The 19,622-nt window shown below is 38.2% G+C and overlaps 2 protein-coding genes across 3 annotated transcripts in view; one reads left to right on the top strand and one right to left on the bottom strand.

The window, feature by feature from the left end:
- kdm6a (lysine (K)-specific demethylase 6A) overlaps positions 1-11,461 on the bottom strand; it is a 47,501-nt gene extending 36,040 nt beyond the window's left edge. For both annotated transcript variants that reach the window (XM_017470107.2, XM_017470108.2), the window contains exons 1-4: positions 10,934-11,461; positions 10,739-10,802; positions 2,372-2,480; positions 2,169-2,218 (exon numbers count right to left, since the gene is read on the bottom strand). In XM_017470107.2, coding sequence (XP_017325596.1) covers positions 2,169-2,218; positions 2,372-2,480; positions 10,739-10,802; positions 10,934-11,133 — 423 coding nt within the window. In that variant the 5' untranslated portion in view covers positions 11,134-11,461. The remainder of the gene's footprint in view (positions 1-2,168; positions 2,219-2,371; positions 2,481-10,738; positions 10,803-10,933) is intronic.
- A 2,007-nt stretch (positions 11,462-13,468) lies between these two features.
- fundc1 (FUN14 domain containing 1) lies at positions 13,469-16,039 on the top strand. Its single transcript, XM_017470813.3, has 5 exons — positions 13,469-13,587; positions 14,348-14,504; positions 14,723-14,798; positions 14,912-15,040; positions 15,589-16,039. The coding sequence occupies exons 1-5, from the start codon at positions 13,569-13,571 to the stop codon at positions 15,664-15,666; spliced, it is 459 nt and encodes a 152-aa protein (XP_017326302.1). The 5' UTR covers positions 13,469-13,568; the 3' UTR covers positions 15,667-16,039.
- The last annotated feature ends 3,583 nt before the right edge of the window (positions 16,040-19,622 follow it).

Below are 19,622 nucleotides of genomic sequence, written 5' to 3'. Positions count from 1 at the left end.
ATTTTAAATGAATCTAAACAAAGAGTCATTTGTGGCATGCTTGAGTGTCATTTAGGGGAAGTCAGTAGGAAGGTGGTGTGTAGGGAATGACTTTGAGGAGTGAGGATTAACAAGGCACATCGAGCACCGTTTTCAAACCCATCTCGCCTTTATCCTCTCTCAGTCTCTCTCCCTAAGCAGTGAGCTGGCCAGAAGTAGAGATGTCTATTTGCTTTTCTTTCACTTCACATTCCCGTCTGTCTATAGCACCGAGGGACATGAGCAACAATTTTTAAAACGCTCAGGTAAAATCTCACCCTAGGTCTGCGGCCGTTTTGTGCAGCATGTTGTTATAACACCGATGAACATATTTATTTTCAATTCTTGTTCAGTCTCCAGGAAGTGCTGTTTCTTTTGACTGTTTTAGGGGTATAAATAATGAGGTTGCACATGTTAGATGCCGGTCATCCATCACCATTTGGAAAAGCAAAATACTTTCAACACAAGAAACAGATGGTGTTGACCTGAAACGTCTTTTTGAAATTAATAAATAATCAGGTAAATAACAAATTTTCAAAGTCTAAAATGGTTTAAAAACGGTCAAGTATTGGTCCCACGAGCAAAATGACTCCTTGCACTATAATGATAACGAGTCTTTATTGATCACATATACATTATAGCACAGTGAAATTATTTTCTTCGCATACCCCAGCATGTTAGGAAGCTGGGGTCAGTGCACAGGCTCAGCCATGACACCCTGGAGCAAAGAACATTAAGGGCCTTTCTCAAGGGCCCAACAGTGGCAGCTTGGCAATGCTGCGGCTTGAACCCCCGAGCTTCTGATCAGCCACCACTGCCCCCAGTGTATAGATGTGGTGTTTGGCTGAAACATCCCAGATTTTTCCATACCTACAAATATTTTTATGAAAACTACAACTTACTGAAGTGTCTGTGATTCTGGTCAAATTCTACATAAATCATGGGAACACAGAGGGATTGGAGAGTTTTCAGCTAATGTTCTTGATATTTGGTAGTTCAGCATGATTAGCTTTGCTGCTAGAGCCGTACTTGGACTGGTGACTGACAGGAAGTTAACTGGTACATCAGTTTAAAAATAAATAAATAAATAAAAAGTAATAACAAATTAAAAAAGTAAAACACAAATGATTATTCAGTCCCACTTAATACTGTGAACAGTTTTCAATAGGGTGCCGAGTTTCAATTACATCCCGAGTGTAATTACAAGTTATTATTTAAGCTAATGATTTTATCAGCAACAGCCTTAACAGTTCAGATTAGAATGAGTACAGCCACACAGCAGGTGTACACAGTTATTAGCTGTAACAATCTGGAAGAAAACATTAACAATATTTTTGTCTCCATAACATCTCATCACGTTAAGTTAATTACTAAACAACCAATGATGGCACTCTGGATGAGGTGAAAGATGATGAGCAAAGAGACTCCACGAACGACGAAGAACATCATGATGTGTTCGTTGTCGAGCGCAGCCAGTGTGGTCACCACTATGGAAAATGCTAACCCTAACCTTTGAAGTCTCTCCAAAATGTATGCAGTCGCAGCAGGAAAATCACAACTTATTTCACCAATTCATGCCACTACCAATCCAGCACCGCAGTTAATCAAGTACAGATATCTTGTTTCTAACACAGTCTTACAGGGCAACGAACACAGTACCCATGGCAGGAGCAGTAGATGAGGCAAGCGCCATTTCAGGCTGAGCAGACACACAGTGCTGATACCATCTGCATCAATCACACAGAAGAGAAAAGGCTACAAACCAGAGAAGAAAACTAGCAGGGAGCTGGGTTTTAGACAATGACGTGCACATAAAAAGAATGATCAGAAAAAAATAATAGTTTTATCTGGTCGACATACTGCATTGTACAGATTTGAGCTTATTCTAATAAGCTAGAAGTGAGAATTCTACAAATGAGCTACAGCGTGAGAGCAAGCCCAGCTCATGTTCAGCTCATCAACAGCCAACCAAATCTGAAGCTCTATCACTGGAAACCAAGAAATGTCATCACTAGCACTCCATGGCATCTCGGAGTGCTCGCCTTCCCACACAAACTGTATGACTAGCACCAACATGCATCTAGTCCAGGAACTAAAACAAACCGCAAACAAAACAAGCTCTGAATGAACCGTTACAGAAAATTTCTCACCTTCCAGTAGTCTGACTGTAAACTGTAGTACCTCTGGTATGCAGATAATGCTGGGACAAAGACAGAAACGTAATCAGTGATGACTCATCTGGCATACATTTTTAATTTCAAAACAATTACTGTTACAGGCAGAGCGGCTGGGATCAGAGAGGAGAATAAATCAAATCAAAATAAGCGATTAAATAAACAATATCTTGACTCACCTTTAGGGTAATTGTCTAGCAAGAGGTTGAAGTGGCCTAACTGGCAAAACACCTCGGGCTCAACTTTTCCTTCGGATTTCAAGATGTAGGCGTCATAGCAGCGAATGGCCTGGAAAACATCAGAAAGATTCTATGGGTGTTTCCAAAATTGTGGAGAGTAACAACATACAAATGACAAGCATTTCGATGTTTGTATGAACAGTCATGTAAACTGCAACAGACGTTAATTATTTTACCATAATGATTGCAAAGCATTTGTGCACAAGTGAGGCGGTACTTTTCATTTTGTTCATTAAATGTCCCTTCTGACATTATTCAGGTCATATTCACTGTGGAAAGAATACACTAGCTATTAAAGCACTCAAAATCACATGTAGGTGCTGCAGTTTAGCAAAAAGTCTTATTTCAAGAGTTTTATAAACATTTCAGTATGACCAAACCTGATGACACTCAAGGAATAGGTAGGTGTGCTGTTAGAATATTGGCCCTTATTTATCAATGCTGTGTATGAACAAATCTGAATCTGATTCATTAGACAATCATATAACATCAAAATGTGTGATGATCGAGTTTGTTTGATGAATCAACTTCAAATCCACTAATCCCTTATTTACACATGGTTAGTATGCAGCATGCTCCGTTTACCCTCATACACACGTAATATACATGAAACATGCACCAATTTATGCAGGTGTTTGTGGCAGTGAGGCAATAATAGGAATGTATTTTAAAGATAATAGCCAAGGATAATGCTTACTATGCACTTATTACACATTACTAATCTAATAAATGAAAGAAGAAAAAAATAAAAATAAAAAAATAAAAAAGTCACCTCTGCTCATTCTTATTTACAAGTTACTGCTGGCATTAAAACCTCAATTATGTTTTAATCTGAGGTTTCAGCATAAGCAACTGTGATGATTAATGTTACTGCTTACACTAATCTACTTACTAACATGCGATAATTATTAGCAATATTCATTTTGTTTATTTAACAGCAAATGAACATATATTTCAAGTTATACCTGTGTCTTAAAGTGTGTAATAATTATTGTAACAATCTGACAATTCAGATTAATGCATTCATTTAAAAAAAAAAAAAAAAAAAAAAAAAAGAATCAAAATGAATCAAGGCAACAATCTCAACGTGACCATTACTGATTATAAATCAATTATTAGTGAAAAAGGATAGACAACTGGTATGTATAATTTGAAAAAAATAAATAAATAAAAAACTTTTTCACTGATTTGTAAATAGACTAGAAAGGTTCTTTGCCCTGATGCACTTAAAATAGTCCTTCTCTACATCAATAATTAATGGTAGGCCCACCAGTTTCAAAACAAAGCTGGTAAGATATTTACTGGAGACTACTCAATCAAATAGTATTGTGTCTAGAATATCAGCATGTGGAGAGTTGGACAGAGAGACACAGAGAGAGACAGAGAGAGAGACAGAGACAGAGCGCAAGTGAGAGAGAAGGGGATGCTGGTGAGAGGGCAAGTGTTTGTGGTTGCTATAAATGTAATTGATAATGGGAACTAACTTAAATTTGGTGTCAAAAGCATGAATCCATGGACCCAACCTGTCTTGTGTCAACAGTCCTGGCTGGTGGAGGTGGTGTAAGGGTGTGGGGAATGTTGTCTTGGCACACTTTGAGCCCATTAATACCAATCAATCATCGCTTGATTGCCACAACCTATTTGAGTATTGCTGCTGAGCTTCATGGCCACAATTTACCATCTACTACTGGCTACTTCCAGCATGATAATGCACCATGTCACAAAGCAAAAGTCTCAAACTGGTTTCATGAACATGACAATGAGTTCAATGTTCTGAATCCAATACTACACCTTTGTGATGAGGTAGAAAGGGAGATTTGCAGCATTAAAGTGCACTTAAAAAATCTGCAGGAATTGCATAATACAATCATGTCAACAGGAACCAGAAGCTCAAAGGAATGTTTCCAACATCTTGTGGAATCCATGGCTGTTTTGAGAGCAAAGGGAGGCCCTTCCAAGTATTAGGTGGTTTTCACACTGGGCAAGTTTGCTGTGGTCCGAATCCGAGTGTGATTGTTCCCGGCGCCCCCTGCAGCATTGGTCTGGTTTCACACTGACTTGATTCTATCCAACCTCGGTGCATGTGTTCATCTTATGTAATCACAAATGCACATGGAGACCACAATGCAACGCACCATGTTTTTTTTTTTTTGTTTGTTTTTTTATTAGTACTACTACTTTGGTGCTACTATACATAGCAGATATTATGCACCAATTACAATCTCTGGTTCTGTACCACAGTATGCTTCCTGATCTACATAACTGCCTTCACAATTCCAATTTTTCATGCAAACCGTGTTCTGTTTCCGACTAAACTGCCATGTGAAAGTCCCCTCAGTACAGTGGTTCCTAATAAAGTGCTCAGTAAGTGTACACTATATGGCCAAACCTACGTAAACACCTAACCATCATTCCCATACGTGCTTTCTGAACGTCCCATATCAAAGTTCATCCTCCCCTTGGCTTTTATAATAACCTCCACTCTTCTGGGAAGGCTTTCCACTCACTGTGGGAATTTGTGCTCATTCAGCCAAAAGAACATTAGAGCGCTTAGGCACTGATGTCAGGTGAGGAGGCCTGAGGTCCAGTCGATGCACCAATTCATCCCAAAGGTGTTCAATAAGGTTGAGGCCAGGTAGGGTGCCACACAAATTTTATAAGAACCATCCCCAAACACTGTCAGCTGTCCTGAACCGAAGACTGACCATTGCAAATATTCAATTGCTTTTGTTTACAATACCGTTATACAAGAGCTGCAACAACATAGATAAAATCAATTATGAAAAGCTTTGTCAAGGAATCTCATTATCAATTAGTTGGTCTTCGCGCGGCACATGGTACATTTACTCACTACGTTACTTCTGTTCCGAAAACACGCTCCAGAGTGTAAATAATAAAATTCTGTCCCAAATGAAGTACTGTGCACTTACACTATGCACGCTATCGACTAGTGTATGAATTTTAAAAAAGTAATATCGTCTCAAAAGGAACACTAGCAGGTTTTTACTAACCAGAAGTATAAGCCGCTTCATGGTCGACGGCGCACATCATACGCACGTAATGTGATGCCGCTGACTTTAGCAGACACCCAGGGTCATCAACAATGACTTTCTTCAGTTTACTGTTTATGTCAAATGTTACCTTTTACCTACCTATACTCAGACTTATTAGTTTATATAAGTATTTATGCATCATTTTTTTATGGATGCACAAAAAGTACAGAATTAAAGTACAGTCCTAAATCAATAATAAATATTCTGGTGTATGTATTGGGTTCTTTTCAGTCTTATATAATTGGACAAACAGCTGTGTAAAGCTTTAGCCTGAAGTTTATATTTGTAACACTCCGTCTGTGGTTTTTATTATAAATAAACAAAAAAGGGTCCCGAAAGCTTGCCCCCCTCCCCATCAGATTAATCGATAAAATAAATCAGCCAACTAATCGATTATGTAAATAATCGTTAGTCACAGCCCTACTGTTATATTGATTCCTCGGTTTAAATTTCCTGTAACACTGTAACATTAACAGCTATCAGCTACTTTTGGATTATCCTGACTATACACTAACTGTCCACTTTAATAAGAACACCTGTATACCTGCTCATTTATGCAGTTATTCAATCAGGCAATTATGTGGCAGCAGCATAGTGCATAAAATCAAGGATTTGAACTCACGACCTTCCAATCAGAAGCCCAATGTCCTAACCACTGAGCTACCGCTTCCTTTACAACTGTGATGAACAGAAAAGCATCTCAGAATGCACAACACATCAAACCTCAAGGTGGACGGGCTACAACAGAAGACTACACGTGAGTCCAAGAATCTGAAGCTATCATGGGCACAGACTCACTGAAACTAGACAGTTTAAGACTGGAAAAAGACCAGGTGATTTTTCCCCCCTAATCTTCAGCTGGCTAGTTTGGAGGAGTCCGTGTCCACCAAAGGAGTGGTTTGACAAACACACAACTGATACTTTTTCCTTCACTTTTTTTTTTAAACCACCATTTTATGCGGTCTCGAATTCACAACTGTTTCAGGAGCCTGCTCCTTTCTCTCAGCTTTAGAACCTACCTTAACCACACTGGGATTTTATCAGGAAATAGTCAATACCAATTCACTAAGACAACAGTTGTGCCTTCAAGGTCTGTCATAAGGATTAATCTAATATGATTAAGCATTACTAGCCTACTGAAGGAACACATAACTGGCTGAAGAGCTGAAAGAACTTTTCATCACCGTATTTTAGGGCTGATATTGTGTCAGTGTTATTCACGGGTGAACGATCAGATGGTTAAACATCATACAGATTTTTTCGAAAATATAAATTAAATGCATTTCCACCTTATACTCAACTTAAGGTCAATGTGATTAATAATGACAATGCAAGAGATTTAAAATGGTGAAGTCTTTCTCAAAAATATCTTTATAAAGCTTTATTTGGATTGGATTAGTTTTACATAGGGAGGCAGAGTCATGCATCTCTTACCAGAGAGAGGATCTCTGGGATTTTAGTCCCACCCAATTTCATCATGTCTATATTTTTTTTTCTACCAAAAGCACTCATCTGGAACAATTCCATTGTATTTTAGCTTCAAAAAAAATAAAGAACATAAGAAAATAACTAAAGGTAATATACAGTGAGGTCCATAAGTATTTGGACACCATTTTTGTGATTTTGCTTCTATACATCAACACAATGGATCTGAAATGAAGCAATCAAGATGTGATTGAAGTGCAAGCTTTCAGCTTTAATTCAAGGGGTTTAACCAAAATACTGCATTAACCATTTAGGAATTACAGCCATTTAATACATGGCCCCTCTATTTTCACAAGCTCAAAAGTAATTGGACAAACTATGAATAATAAGTATTAGGATTATTTTTAATACTTTGATGCAAATCCTTTGCCGTCAATGACAGCCTGAAGTATGGAACCCATGGACATCATCAAATGCTGAGTTTCCTCCCTCGAGATGCTTTGCCAGGACTTTTACTGCTGTCGCCTTCAGTTGCTGATGGTTTGTGGGTCTTTCTGCCTTCGGTTTGATCTTCAGCAAGTGAAAAGCATGCTCAATTGGGTTTAGGTCAGGTGACTGACTGCCATTTAAGAACATTTAACTTCTTTGCCTTGAGAAGCTCTTGGGCTGCTTTTGGGGTTCTGGGTCATTATCCATCTGCAATGTGAAGCGCCGTCCTATCAGGTTTGCAGCATTTGACTGAATCTGAGCAGAAATCATAGCTCTATAAACTTCAGAATTCATCCTGCCACTTCTATCAGCAGTCACACCATTAATAAACAAGTGTCCCAGTTCCATTGGTGGCCATACAGTACACGCCCATGCCATAACACTCCCTCCACATGTTTGACAGATGACGTGGTTTGCTTTGGAACACTAGCCTTTCCTTTCCTTCTCCATACTTTTCTCTTTCCATCATTGTAATACAAGTTAATCTTGCATCAGAACTGTTCAGGTTTTTTATAAGCAGTCTAATCTGGACTTTCTGTCCTTGAGAGTTACCAGTGATTTGCATCTTGAAGTAAACTGTGTTTTACATTCAAGAAGGCGTCTCTTGATTGTAGACTTTGACAATGATATGCCTACCTCCTCCACAGTGTTATTGACTTGGCTGGATGACGTGAAGCATTTTTTCTTCACTATGGAAAGAATTCTGTGATCATCCACTTTAGTTGTCTTCCGTGATCTTCCAGGCCTTTTGGTGTCGCTGAGCTCGCCAGTGCGTTCCTTCGTTTTAAAACTGTACCAAATAATTGATTTGTCCACTCCTAAAGTTTCTGCTGTCTCTCTGTTTTGTATTTTGGACCACATATTGAGACTTCTCATTAACAGCTACCAAATGCAAAAACGTTCAAATCAACACCCGACGTTTTATCTCCTTAATTTGTCATGAAATATTAAGGAAACAGAACATGAAACTGCTCATCGGTCAATTGTCCGATTACTTTTGAGCTGGCGAAAAATGGCAATAATTCCTAAATGGTTAATGCAATATTTTTGTTAAACCCCCTGAATTAAAGCCAAAAGACTACAATTCAACCACATCCTGATGGGTTCATTTGAGATCCATTGTGGTGGTGTACAGAGGCAGAAACCTGTCACTGTCCAAATACTTATGGACCTGACTGGATAGCAAGTCTGAATTCACACGTTGGTGTCTTTTCCGCAGTAAAAAGACACACCAGAAAGCACTCTTTACAAATCATTTGCCACTAGAAAATAATTTAATTACTGGCTAGATTTAAAATGCAAAACAATAAAATATAGAAGACATTTAAAAAATTGTCAGAAGTAATGCATCCACGAGTAATCAAACTCCTAAGACAGATACAGTCTAGATACATGTAATAATCAGGTGACCTACTAATGACCACACACACAACTTGTGTAGCATCAACATCACAACAAAGTTATAATAAAAGGTTAAAATAATTTGTTTATATTAAAATCAGGTGTATGTAATACATAGGGTGAAAAACATGGGTTCTGGGATTTTATTTATGTTATATATTACACACACCGATCACTAATGGCATGTGAATCAATTGTAATTAATAAACAATCTTACTTGTCTGGAAATCTTATCCTGCAGAAAGAACAATAAATTAGGAGAATTGATCCATTTGTTCCCTTTGGGTTTCACACACACAAGGATGTGCAAAGATTTCAGAATAAATATTTCCTTTCATTTTCACCACTGGCTTGTGTAGGGATAGATATATATATATATATTTTTTATATATATGGTCAGTTAATTCCCTGTTATCGTTATAAGTTTTTAACTAGATCATATTTAAAACTGCAACACCCACAATCTGTATGAAGATTGCTTACATTATATTATGCAATGCACCAAAAGTCATAAACGAACTGCTATTCCCAGGTTGTATAGCTTTTGCACTGCCACGTGCACTATTATTATTATTGTACAATGTTTAAGGAAACCAAGCTATGCAAGCTGGCAGGCCTCTGAAAACCAGACGAGGCACATACTAACCTGACTAAAACTGAAACAGGGGAAAGAAATAGGAAGATTTAAGACCAAGCAGACATTTGTGCGCATAACACCCTGTATTCGGCCAGCCTTTTACCATGGGGTAGCACCCGGAGAAAAGCAAAACACTACACCAGTACGTCCAATATCAAATATTTTTGGGGTTGTTGTTGTTTTCTTTCTTTTCGCTTCTACAATTCAGTCATGTAGATCCAGTGATATGTCGTATGTGAAGTGAAAACCCTTAGTGCCAGCTCACTAAACAAACAAGGGCTTGGATTTCCAGAATTTTCATAATACCCGAATAATAATGGAGGTAAATTAAGAATCTAACCCTGACCAGCTCGCTAGCTAAGCAGTGCTACTTCGTGAAAATGTCCGTGCTCGATTATTTTGAAAATGGTCTGAACTTAACGCCACCCTACACAAAACACGTAACATGGCGCATTCAAATACTGAGCTAGCATCCAGCTAACAGGGTAGTTATCGAAGTAATCCCGAAAAGGGAGCGGTCTACATGCTAATAGCGAACACGAAAAATGTACGCGAAATGAAATGTGTGCGTCGTAGAGAAAGCTTTCGGCTAGTTATACAGGTTATATTAACACTGCACCCAGATATGTGGCTTAAAGGGGGGGGGGGTGGCTAGCAAACTAACCAGGTTCAGTTGGTTAGCAAGTCCGTCCTAACCTGCAAATTAACCGGGTTCACTAACTACAACGCGAAAGTTCAACTAACACCCGGTTCTTAAACCAATACTAGTTAATAACACGGTTTTAGAACAAAAGCAGCAACGTCAAGCTAGCTAGCAAAACGCCGGTCGCCACATAGTTAACTGATTAATATGTGGCTAACATCTCGCGCCCACCACATGCTATCAGCAGTACTTAACAAAGCGACACAACTAGCTAAGAGCACGCAAAGTGACATCGCATCAGAAACAGTTCCCTTAAATTAATTTTAAAAAATAAATAAATTATTCAGTAGACACCAAATGCTCATTTAATTCACTTACTGAGTGCATGTTTATGTAACATGCTGAATGCTTAGTGGACCAGCTAGTAAAACTACACGAAATCACAAGCTCGATCCCCTGAAAAAGTGTCTAGCTCAGTGCAGGGGGAAAAGTAACGTTAAATGTAAAATGTTGCACAACAAAAATGCCGTTAGGTACAAATGATATTTTCGCATCCAAGTGAAAAGTAAAGAAGTGTGTGCGGTGCAGCAGATATGAATGCACGGTGCTAAAAGCCGAGTGCCAGCTTCAGGTCGTTGTGTGTGCATAGCTAACATTACCTTTAACAGCAAGGCCTTCGTTCTGGCGCCATCTTCATGAAGCCTCTGAAATCCAAACAGTGAGCTGCAAGCAGAGGACAACACAGAGGCGGTTCTCTCACTTCAATTGATATTTTTTTAACGACTTCCGCACAGAAACGTGTCACTTTTTAAAAACAACGTTGAAAACTAGTGCGAACAAAAGATTGATCTAACCTGTCAACGCCAGCCAAGCATTCTCTTTCTTCAGCTGTGAGCTTTGGAAAGTCCTCTTCGCTTTCACTCGGTTTCCGCGCCGCCATTTTCTTTTCCTCATCATCATCGCCGAGACTCCGAGCAGCAGCAGCAGCGGCAGCAGCAGCGGCTGTTGCGGCGGTGCAGGCTGCAGAGGCCACTGACACTCCCCACGATTTCATGGAAGAGTCAAAAAGAAGCAGCAGAGCCACGCCACCGGATTAATGTACCAGCTCGCCGTCCCCCAGCACCTCTGTGCGGATCCCAAACGCAATATGAGCAGATGCCAAAATCCGTCCAGGAAAAGACTCTCCTCAAAACAGCCCTCTTTTCACATTGTCTTCCATACAAATCCTACTCGCTTTTCCCGACCCCGAATTAGGCACGCAAAATAACAACGCTGATTTTTGTTTATTTCGTTAAGTGTCAATGTAACGATATCACAAACTTCCCCTTCAGCCGCCAGTTCCAACTTGTTATAATTGTGTCACTCAAGCGAACCCACGCCGCCGCCGTGGCCACGCCTTCTCTTGTCGTTTAAACCAATCGCTGCTCGTGTCTATAAACACGTGACCGGCCTTGTCTTGGGATCCCTCTTTTTCATAAACTTTCAAAGGGGGAGGATAAATAACAAACGACTCAACTTTACGCTATCAGTTCGTCCACTTCGATTGGCGGACACCGCTCTATTGTGATTGCGTCAAACAGTCTTGGACTATTTCATTGGTTAAAACAGCTGTCTATTCACACTCTCAACGATATGCAAAGCTAGACATAGGCGTAATGGCCACTGTTGCCAGTTCCTCTTTTTATACGCGATTAGTTTTTTTTTATTATTCTAAAGTCATGCGTTTTTCGGTCTTTAAAATAAACGTAAAAATGTATATAATTTCAGATATTTTAAAGCATTTACGCTTGTTGTTCATGTCGCAAGAGGTGGTTAAACTCGAAATCGTTGAACAAAATATTTATAGCTTTAAATTAAAACGTATGTACCCACATATATTGCATAAATGTATATATTTTAATACACATGCAAATATACAAATCTTGGCATGTCACTATGTTGTGAATGGTGTACTTTTTATATCTTTTATGTCTGTATGGCTAACAAATCTTTAGATTTTTTTTCTCTAAATCTATCTAAGAAAATAAATAACTAATGCAAAATTTGTAGGAAAGGTATGTAAAAAAAAACACACTTGTAAACATAATTAATGTATTAAATTATAATAATGAGTTATCATTCAGTTAGCACCACTTGGAACCAAATTGTTCTTTGAGGAAACATGATAACTTGATGAGACTCATGTTAAGAGATGAGTGATGATATTAGTAACCCCCTTTTCCTTCATGTCATTTCATGAAAAAAAAAAAAATCTCGTCCAATCCCACTATCCATGACAGAATGGTTATCTACAGTTGTAAGAATTCAAAAGATCATCAGGTGAAAGATGAATGAAGAAACAACTCCATGACCGTAGTTATAGACTACACAGCTATGCTATCACAAATACAAATGATGTTAAGCCCCTGGATCATAAAATTCATTGCTATTGTAAATAAAGAAGTGTAAATAAAATGTGATATTAACTGATCTTACAATGTTCTTATTACTAACCACCCAACCTGTAAGTGGGGTCTACAGCTGTGCACAACTAATGTGGCACAAAATAGAAATTGTACTACATACACATAAATGTGCCGGGGGAGGGGGGGGGGGCATGAAAAACTGTCACGGTGGCAGAGTGGTGCAGTAGGAAATATTCACCTCACAACCTCACAGCCCCATGGTTTGAATAAAACGAAAGAGAAAAGCTGCCATGACATTCTGGCAAGTGCCCTATTAAGTGAAAGTGTTTCATAATGCCATGTTTCATTCTGTTTGAGATGTAACTGGACTGAAATACCAAGCACAATGTAAGAGGTTTTCAACACTGTTTTATAAGGTTGTCTGAGGTGCATTTGATAGCATTACAATGCACACACCACGGAAGGTTTTAAACGTATATGCTGCTACCATCTACATGAACCAGTAGCTTTGTAATGGCAACCTGCTACATCCATGTTGATGTTTAAACTGGCATGTTGTACCATCCTTCAGTTGTCCAGTTCTTTTCATGATACCATCTAATTTCATGCTATGCATATCTATATACATTTCTTTAACGTCCTAGATCAATGCAGAACCTGCAACATACTCCATCTATTTTTTTTCTGTACACGACTGTGCTCTCATTATATATATATATATATATATATATATATATATATATATATATATATATATATATATATATATATACACACACACACACACATGGCTTTTGCTTTTTACTAATCCAAATAAAGGTAGCTGTAAACGATATACTATATACAGTTGGAGGATAAATAACGAGATTACGAATTATGCTGTAAATCGTATGCATTAACATGATTCAAATGTTGGTTTTGTAATGTTATGATTCACAACCAGTTCCAATCAACATCGCCACTTTCTTTGCTCCAGCTCAGAAACTGGGCATTATGGGAAGGAATCACTTCCGCGATTCGGTCGCGCACTGCGCATGCGCCTTGGGAGACGCAACGGTTGTCAACAGCGCTGTAGCTGTATGAAATGGCGGATCGTGCAGAAGGTAAATTACAAATGGTACCACTAAATCTTGAAACGAAGTGTTCCTTGATTGATCCGCTTGACCGGTTCTCGTCAGTGTCGGTGTCTGGGAATATAGAGAAAATAGTTGTTGTAGTCGGCGTATTATCTCAGGGGTTAGCTTCATTTCTTTCTTATTTCTTTCTTTCTTTCTTTCTTTGTTTTTACAAGCATTTCGTGTTGTAATGTAGAATAGATAGCCCCGAGTGTAAATTTAATAGCATTGTTTTATTTTTATCGTATGCATTCTGGTTATCTTTGCCATGATTATCTGCTGATCACCAAAGTTAGATAGAGTATAGATGATGTACACATTAGAATGTTGGTCTTCAGTTTATTTGCAATAAGAGTTTCATATTGTCTGCTATTCGAGGGCACCAGACAATATGACGGATTTAGTTTGAAGTGTAATAGTGTTGATAGTGATGGTTTTACTTGCAAAAACATGTCTAAGATGGGAAAAGGTGTTATGATAAATGGTTAGATTTGTTTTTACTTCATTGTCACGCCGCCTTATGTGAAGAGGAGTAGTCATGTTAGGGTTGTAAGATGAGGCTTCCATCAAACAATTAGGGAAAATGTTTAAAAGTTTTCTAATCTTTGTCTGTTATTCCACACATTTTGTCATCTGGAGAAACCCATACACTTCCAAACATGAAGCACTACTGATTCCTTGATGCTTAAAACTAAACAGCGAATCCAACGGTGGATGTCTGAAACGTTCTTATTTAATCCGTACACAGAGGCGGAGAGCGAAGATGAGCTGTATGAGGTGGTGGACATCACTGAATATGCACGACGACATCAGTGGTGGAGTCGAGTTTTCGGGAGCAACACCGGACCCATCGCTGAGAAGTATTCAGTAGCCACACAGATCATGATGGGTGGCGTAACAGGATGGTAAACATAGAAATCATGCACCTTCAAATGCTTCCTCATATAATTTCTTTCATGATCAAGTAGAAGAACATGAGTATGCCTGCCGTTCAAGTGATTCATTATACGAAAACATAGAAAGAGAGCACTTGTAACAGTATGCTGCTGTGTTTGTATGAGAGCACAATAACTGCCAAAATATTAACAGAAACAAACTTAAAGGTATTTTGTCTGGATCCTAGGTGTGCTGGTTATCTCTTCCAGAAGGTTGGGAAAATTGCCGCAACTGCAGTGGGCGGAGGATTTCTTTTGTTACAAGTGAGCCCAACTTCACACGTTTCAAATACTGTTTTCTTCATGGTAAAATGTAAACTTTATACGTAGATATGCTGCAATAACCGCTGATAAAGAAACGTGATTATCATTTTCAGATTGCCAATCACAGCGGGTATGTGCAGGTGGACTGGAAGAAAGTAAAGAAGGATGTTAATAAAGCAAAAAAGCATCTGAAGAAGAAGGCCAACAAAGCAGCACCAGAGCTGAATTCATTTATCGAAGAGGTAGATTCACAGTTGAGAAGAACTCTAAAAATTGCTTAGGACCTAACACTACTTCTATAGTAGAAACAAATAATGTAACGTGAGAAAACAAAATAAAATGTTTAAAAAAATATTATAATGAAATGTAATATCTTCTGGTAATATTTAGAATGCATGAAAACGTTTAGAATACTCAGTATAATCATGAAATTTTGAAATAGGTATATTTTATCTTATTTATGTTTATAAAAGAATACACTTTTACTTATGCAATGCAAAAGACCTAATGTTGATCTAGAACAGGTACAAAAAATCTTAGTGGGGTCATGGTCACAGAAAGTGGTTATATAATGAATGAAATTGTTGCTTCAAATGTTTGTGTATGATTGTATTATAAACAGAAAGGTGAGACCCAAGAAGTACCATTATGTTTTTAATCTCACATTTAGCAGGTAGAACATAATATTGGAATTTTCAAATGCTCCGTTGATGTTTTTTTTTGTTGTTGTTAATTTTTTTTGTAACACTGGCTGCAGAAAAGCTTATATGCTTATATTATTGTTTTGCAGTCTACAGAATTTGTGAAGAGGAATGTAGTTGTTTCAACCGGATTTCTTGGAGGATTTCTGCTGGGTCTAGCATCATAAGTCACAGCCGGACCTCCTATACAAATGGACACTCCTTACCCAGAGATATTCTTTGATGTATTTTTATTTTATTGCTGTATTACAGAGACGTGAACCTAATAAATTTTGCAGTATCGGTTGGTTTGGGGTAGAGTTGGGAAATATAGTTTGGCTTCTCAGCTATCTGCATGTCTAAGAAAGAAGAAGCTGCACAGCAGTGATATCTTGTAAATAATAGGACTGCTATGGTATGAGCCATTTTTATGCCAAATTTGATTGGTAGTGTTGTAGAAAAATGAACACTGATCCAGGGCTGTTTGTGTCTCACATGTCATGGAGCAGGCCTGAGTTGAACTGTACTGAAATAATGAATTGCTTGCATATTTATACTGCTTTTGGGACAGTGCAGTGTATCTTTTTGTTTGTTTCTTGATGTATTTTATTCAAAAACACTATGTTGTTACGACCCAGTCTAGGTTAGGTCGCACAGAGTAACCAGCTTGGGATTCAATGAAATTTGACCTTTAAAAATGAGGGAGCCAGGAATAATACCACAACAAGGTTGTTCAAAACAAAATTGTGGTGTATTGTAAAACACAGAATTATATACATAATTCTACAATTATTCTAATTCTACAAAATTCTACAATTCTCAAAAACCAAACCAGGCATAACTTCAGGGTGGGCCAAAGCCAAAATAGTAAACAAAAGGATTCTATTGTTAGGTAGCTAGCTTACCTAAAAAGAATACAAATACTTCCCTAACTCCCTAAGCCAAAAACAGAGACAAAAGGACCCTCTCCCAAAAGAAATGGCAGCCACACCCCTACTGCCAGTGAACCAAGTCAATGTGTATACACTGGTGAAGAGTATACACAGCCAGATACAGGAACAACCAAAATCACAGTCAACCTCCAGGCAAGAGTCAAAACCCAGAGCAGCATTCAGAATATAGAATTGTGAATATAGAAAGGACAAACAATCTTCTAGCAACAAATCACACATATCCACCTCCAACATCCCACACCATCCTCACTCTTCTTCCTCTTCAGATATGGCCACCGCTCAGTGATGTCATCCTGGGAGGCTGGTGCAAGGCTGGTTAGGGCAGGCTGGAAACTCTGGGCGGGAGTTCGGACCTGCACACAAAATATGGCACAGCACACACACAAAAAAAAAACTTCCCATCCCAAAGCTAGCGGGTTGTAACAATGTGCTGATTCTGTCAGTGTTTGAAGTTTGAATCATATGTGTAGTAACATAAATCTACTAATGCTGAAGATTTATTTGTTCCTTGTTTATGAATACCATAACTTCATCAATTGCATGTTGTTTCCATATGGCACCACACCATTCATCTGGATCTTTTTGAGCATTTTAAGAAAACCTATTCACTGCCTGGCCTTTTTAGGAGTTGTGCATATGTACTTGAATGAAGTCATTTAAAGCTCCTACAGTCCTCTTTCCCACATTTAACATAATTGTAGGCCACCCTCATGAGAGCTTTGCACATTTCTAATTATTCATCAAAACACTGCATTTTGGGTGCATACTAAAACTACCAAATGTCTGGCATAATATTTTGGAATGGTTTAATAAAAATAAAAAGAATGCACTTTACCATACAGCAATATTGTGATACAGGATCTGCATTACCGAATTTGGTAAGTGAAGTCCACAGAAAAATGTTAATTTTCTTTCCATGAAGATGATATAACTACCAATGCTTTTTCCATTTTTGTAAAGAAATAATGTATTGTTCAGTTTTTATTTTTTATGTTGAGAACATGGGCATGGAAATGTTCTGTGGCCAGAATATGAAGAAGATAGCAGTTGTTATTCTATTTAATAGTGAGGCTACATCAGCTTGTATTGGACCATGGAGCAATAATAGAGGAAGTGAGAGAGTTTTATACAAACGCAACGTTACAGGACGGCCAGTGAATATTAAAATTCTACACATCCCTGTTAAAATTGCAGGTTTTTGTGATGTAAAACCAAGATGAATGTAAACAAGATAAATGATGTCAAATCTTTCTCTACATATAATGTAGCATCCAACAAAATTCGAATGAAAAACAAATGTTTTGGGGGGGTACTTTGTTAAAGCACCTTTTGCTTGTAATACAGCACTCAGTCTTTTTAGGTAGGAGTCTACCAACTCAGCACATATTGATTTGCCGATTTTATTCCACTTTTCCTTGCAAAAATGCTCTAGATCTAACAGTGTGAGGGGATCTCATGGGCACAGTCATCTTCAAACGACGGTCCACAGGTTTTTGATGGGATTTAGTCCTGGGCACTGACTGGACCATTCCAAAACATTGATAATATTTTTCTGCAGCCATACCTTCGTTGACTTGTGATTTGGGTCATTATTGTGCTAAAAGGTGGCATTTTTCTTCATCTCCAGCTAACATAGTGTTGCAGGTTTTGTGCCAAAATTTATTGGTATTTGGAGTTATCCATTTTTCCCTCTGTCTTGACTATAGCTTCAGTGCCAGTTGCAGATGCAGCCCTGTAGCATGATATTGCCACCACCATGCTTCATCATGGGTATTGTGTTCTTTGGGTGATAAGCTGTCTTGTTTTTATGCCAAACATATCTCATGGCCAAAAAGTTCTACCTTGGTCTCATCAGACCATTTTGCCACATGGTTTAGGGCAATTTAGGGGGTTTTCATGATAATTGGCTTATGTCTATCCAACTTACCCCACAGCCCAGACATGTGAAGAATATTAGAGATTGTTGTTACATGCAGGGAGTGACCAGTATTTGGCACATATTCCTGCAGATCCTTTAATAGGTCTCTTGGTAGCCTGTTTGCCTTTTGTCTATTTTGGAGGGATGTCATGTTCTTGGTGATGTCACTGTGGTGCCCCATTATCTCCACTTGATGGCCATCATGGTGTTCCATGGTACATCTAATGTTTTGGAAATTCTTTTGTACTCCTCTCCTGATCGATACCTTTTTGACAATGATCAAGTATACTTTTGATCAAGTATACTTTGTGTGCTCTTTGTGTGCCATGGCTTCTGCAGTCGGATGAAACCAAGAAGATGTCCAGAAAATCTTACAGAAACAGTTTATCTTTATTTGGGGTTAATCAGAATCACTTAATTGGTGACAGCTGTACAATAATTACTTTCAAACATGAGTTTGACTGTGATTAATATACTCTGACAACTCTCACACTTGTGCAAACAGATTTTTGTTGGTTGCTATCAGGGGCAGACTTACCATTAGGCAAAGATCAGCAATTGCCTTCGAGCTACCAAGGGCCCCCAAAACTCTGCATAAACTTATGATTAAGAAAGTTTTGTTTTTACTTTTCGCTAATTAATAATGTTTTTCTAAAAATCCACACACTACAATGCCACCAGAATGCTTAATTTATGAGTGTATGTGGGCCGGGTGTGGTGGTCCACTCAGGGACAGAAAGTTCAGGGCCACTTTTTAGTCCCTGTCCACCCCTGATTATTACTATTAATGCTAAATAACATGTGTTGACAATTTAAACATCGATGTTAAAACACTGAAATGAGGGCCACATTTCTACATTTTGCCTACGGCAAATCTGCCTATGGTTGCTATATCGTATTAACGTTAGAAAAAAATAAGACCTGATATGATTGATCTTGATTTAATTTTTTACATTACAAAAACCTGCCATTTTAACAGGGGTGTGCAAACTTAATTTCCACTGTATGCACTTTGAGGAAATCTCAGACAATAAATAAATTCCTACCTATGATTACTATACATCTCTCTCATGTTGCAATGAGAAGGGTTTGGATTGGAAAGAAAGAATCAAATACCGCAAAAATATAATAATAATAATAATAATAATAATAATAATAATAATAATAATGACGACAATGTGCTGTATGTAAATAATGTGCATAGTCCCTGCATAAAATAGCCTACATATACCGACTGAATAAAAGTGTACGCTACACAGACAGAGCTGATGAA

The sequence above is a fragment of the Ictalurus punctatus genome, chromosome 6 (assembly GCF_001660625.3).
Source record: "Ictalurus punctatus breed USDA103 chromosome 6, Coco_2.0, whole genome shotgun sequence".
Classification (NCBI taxonomy): domain Eukaryota; kingdom Metazoa; phylum Chordata; class Actinopteri; order Siluriformes; family Ictaluridae; genus Ictalurus; species Ictalurus punctatus.
This window is presented reverse-complemented; position numbering and strand designations above follow the sequence as displayed.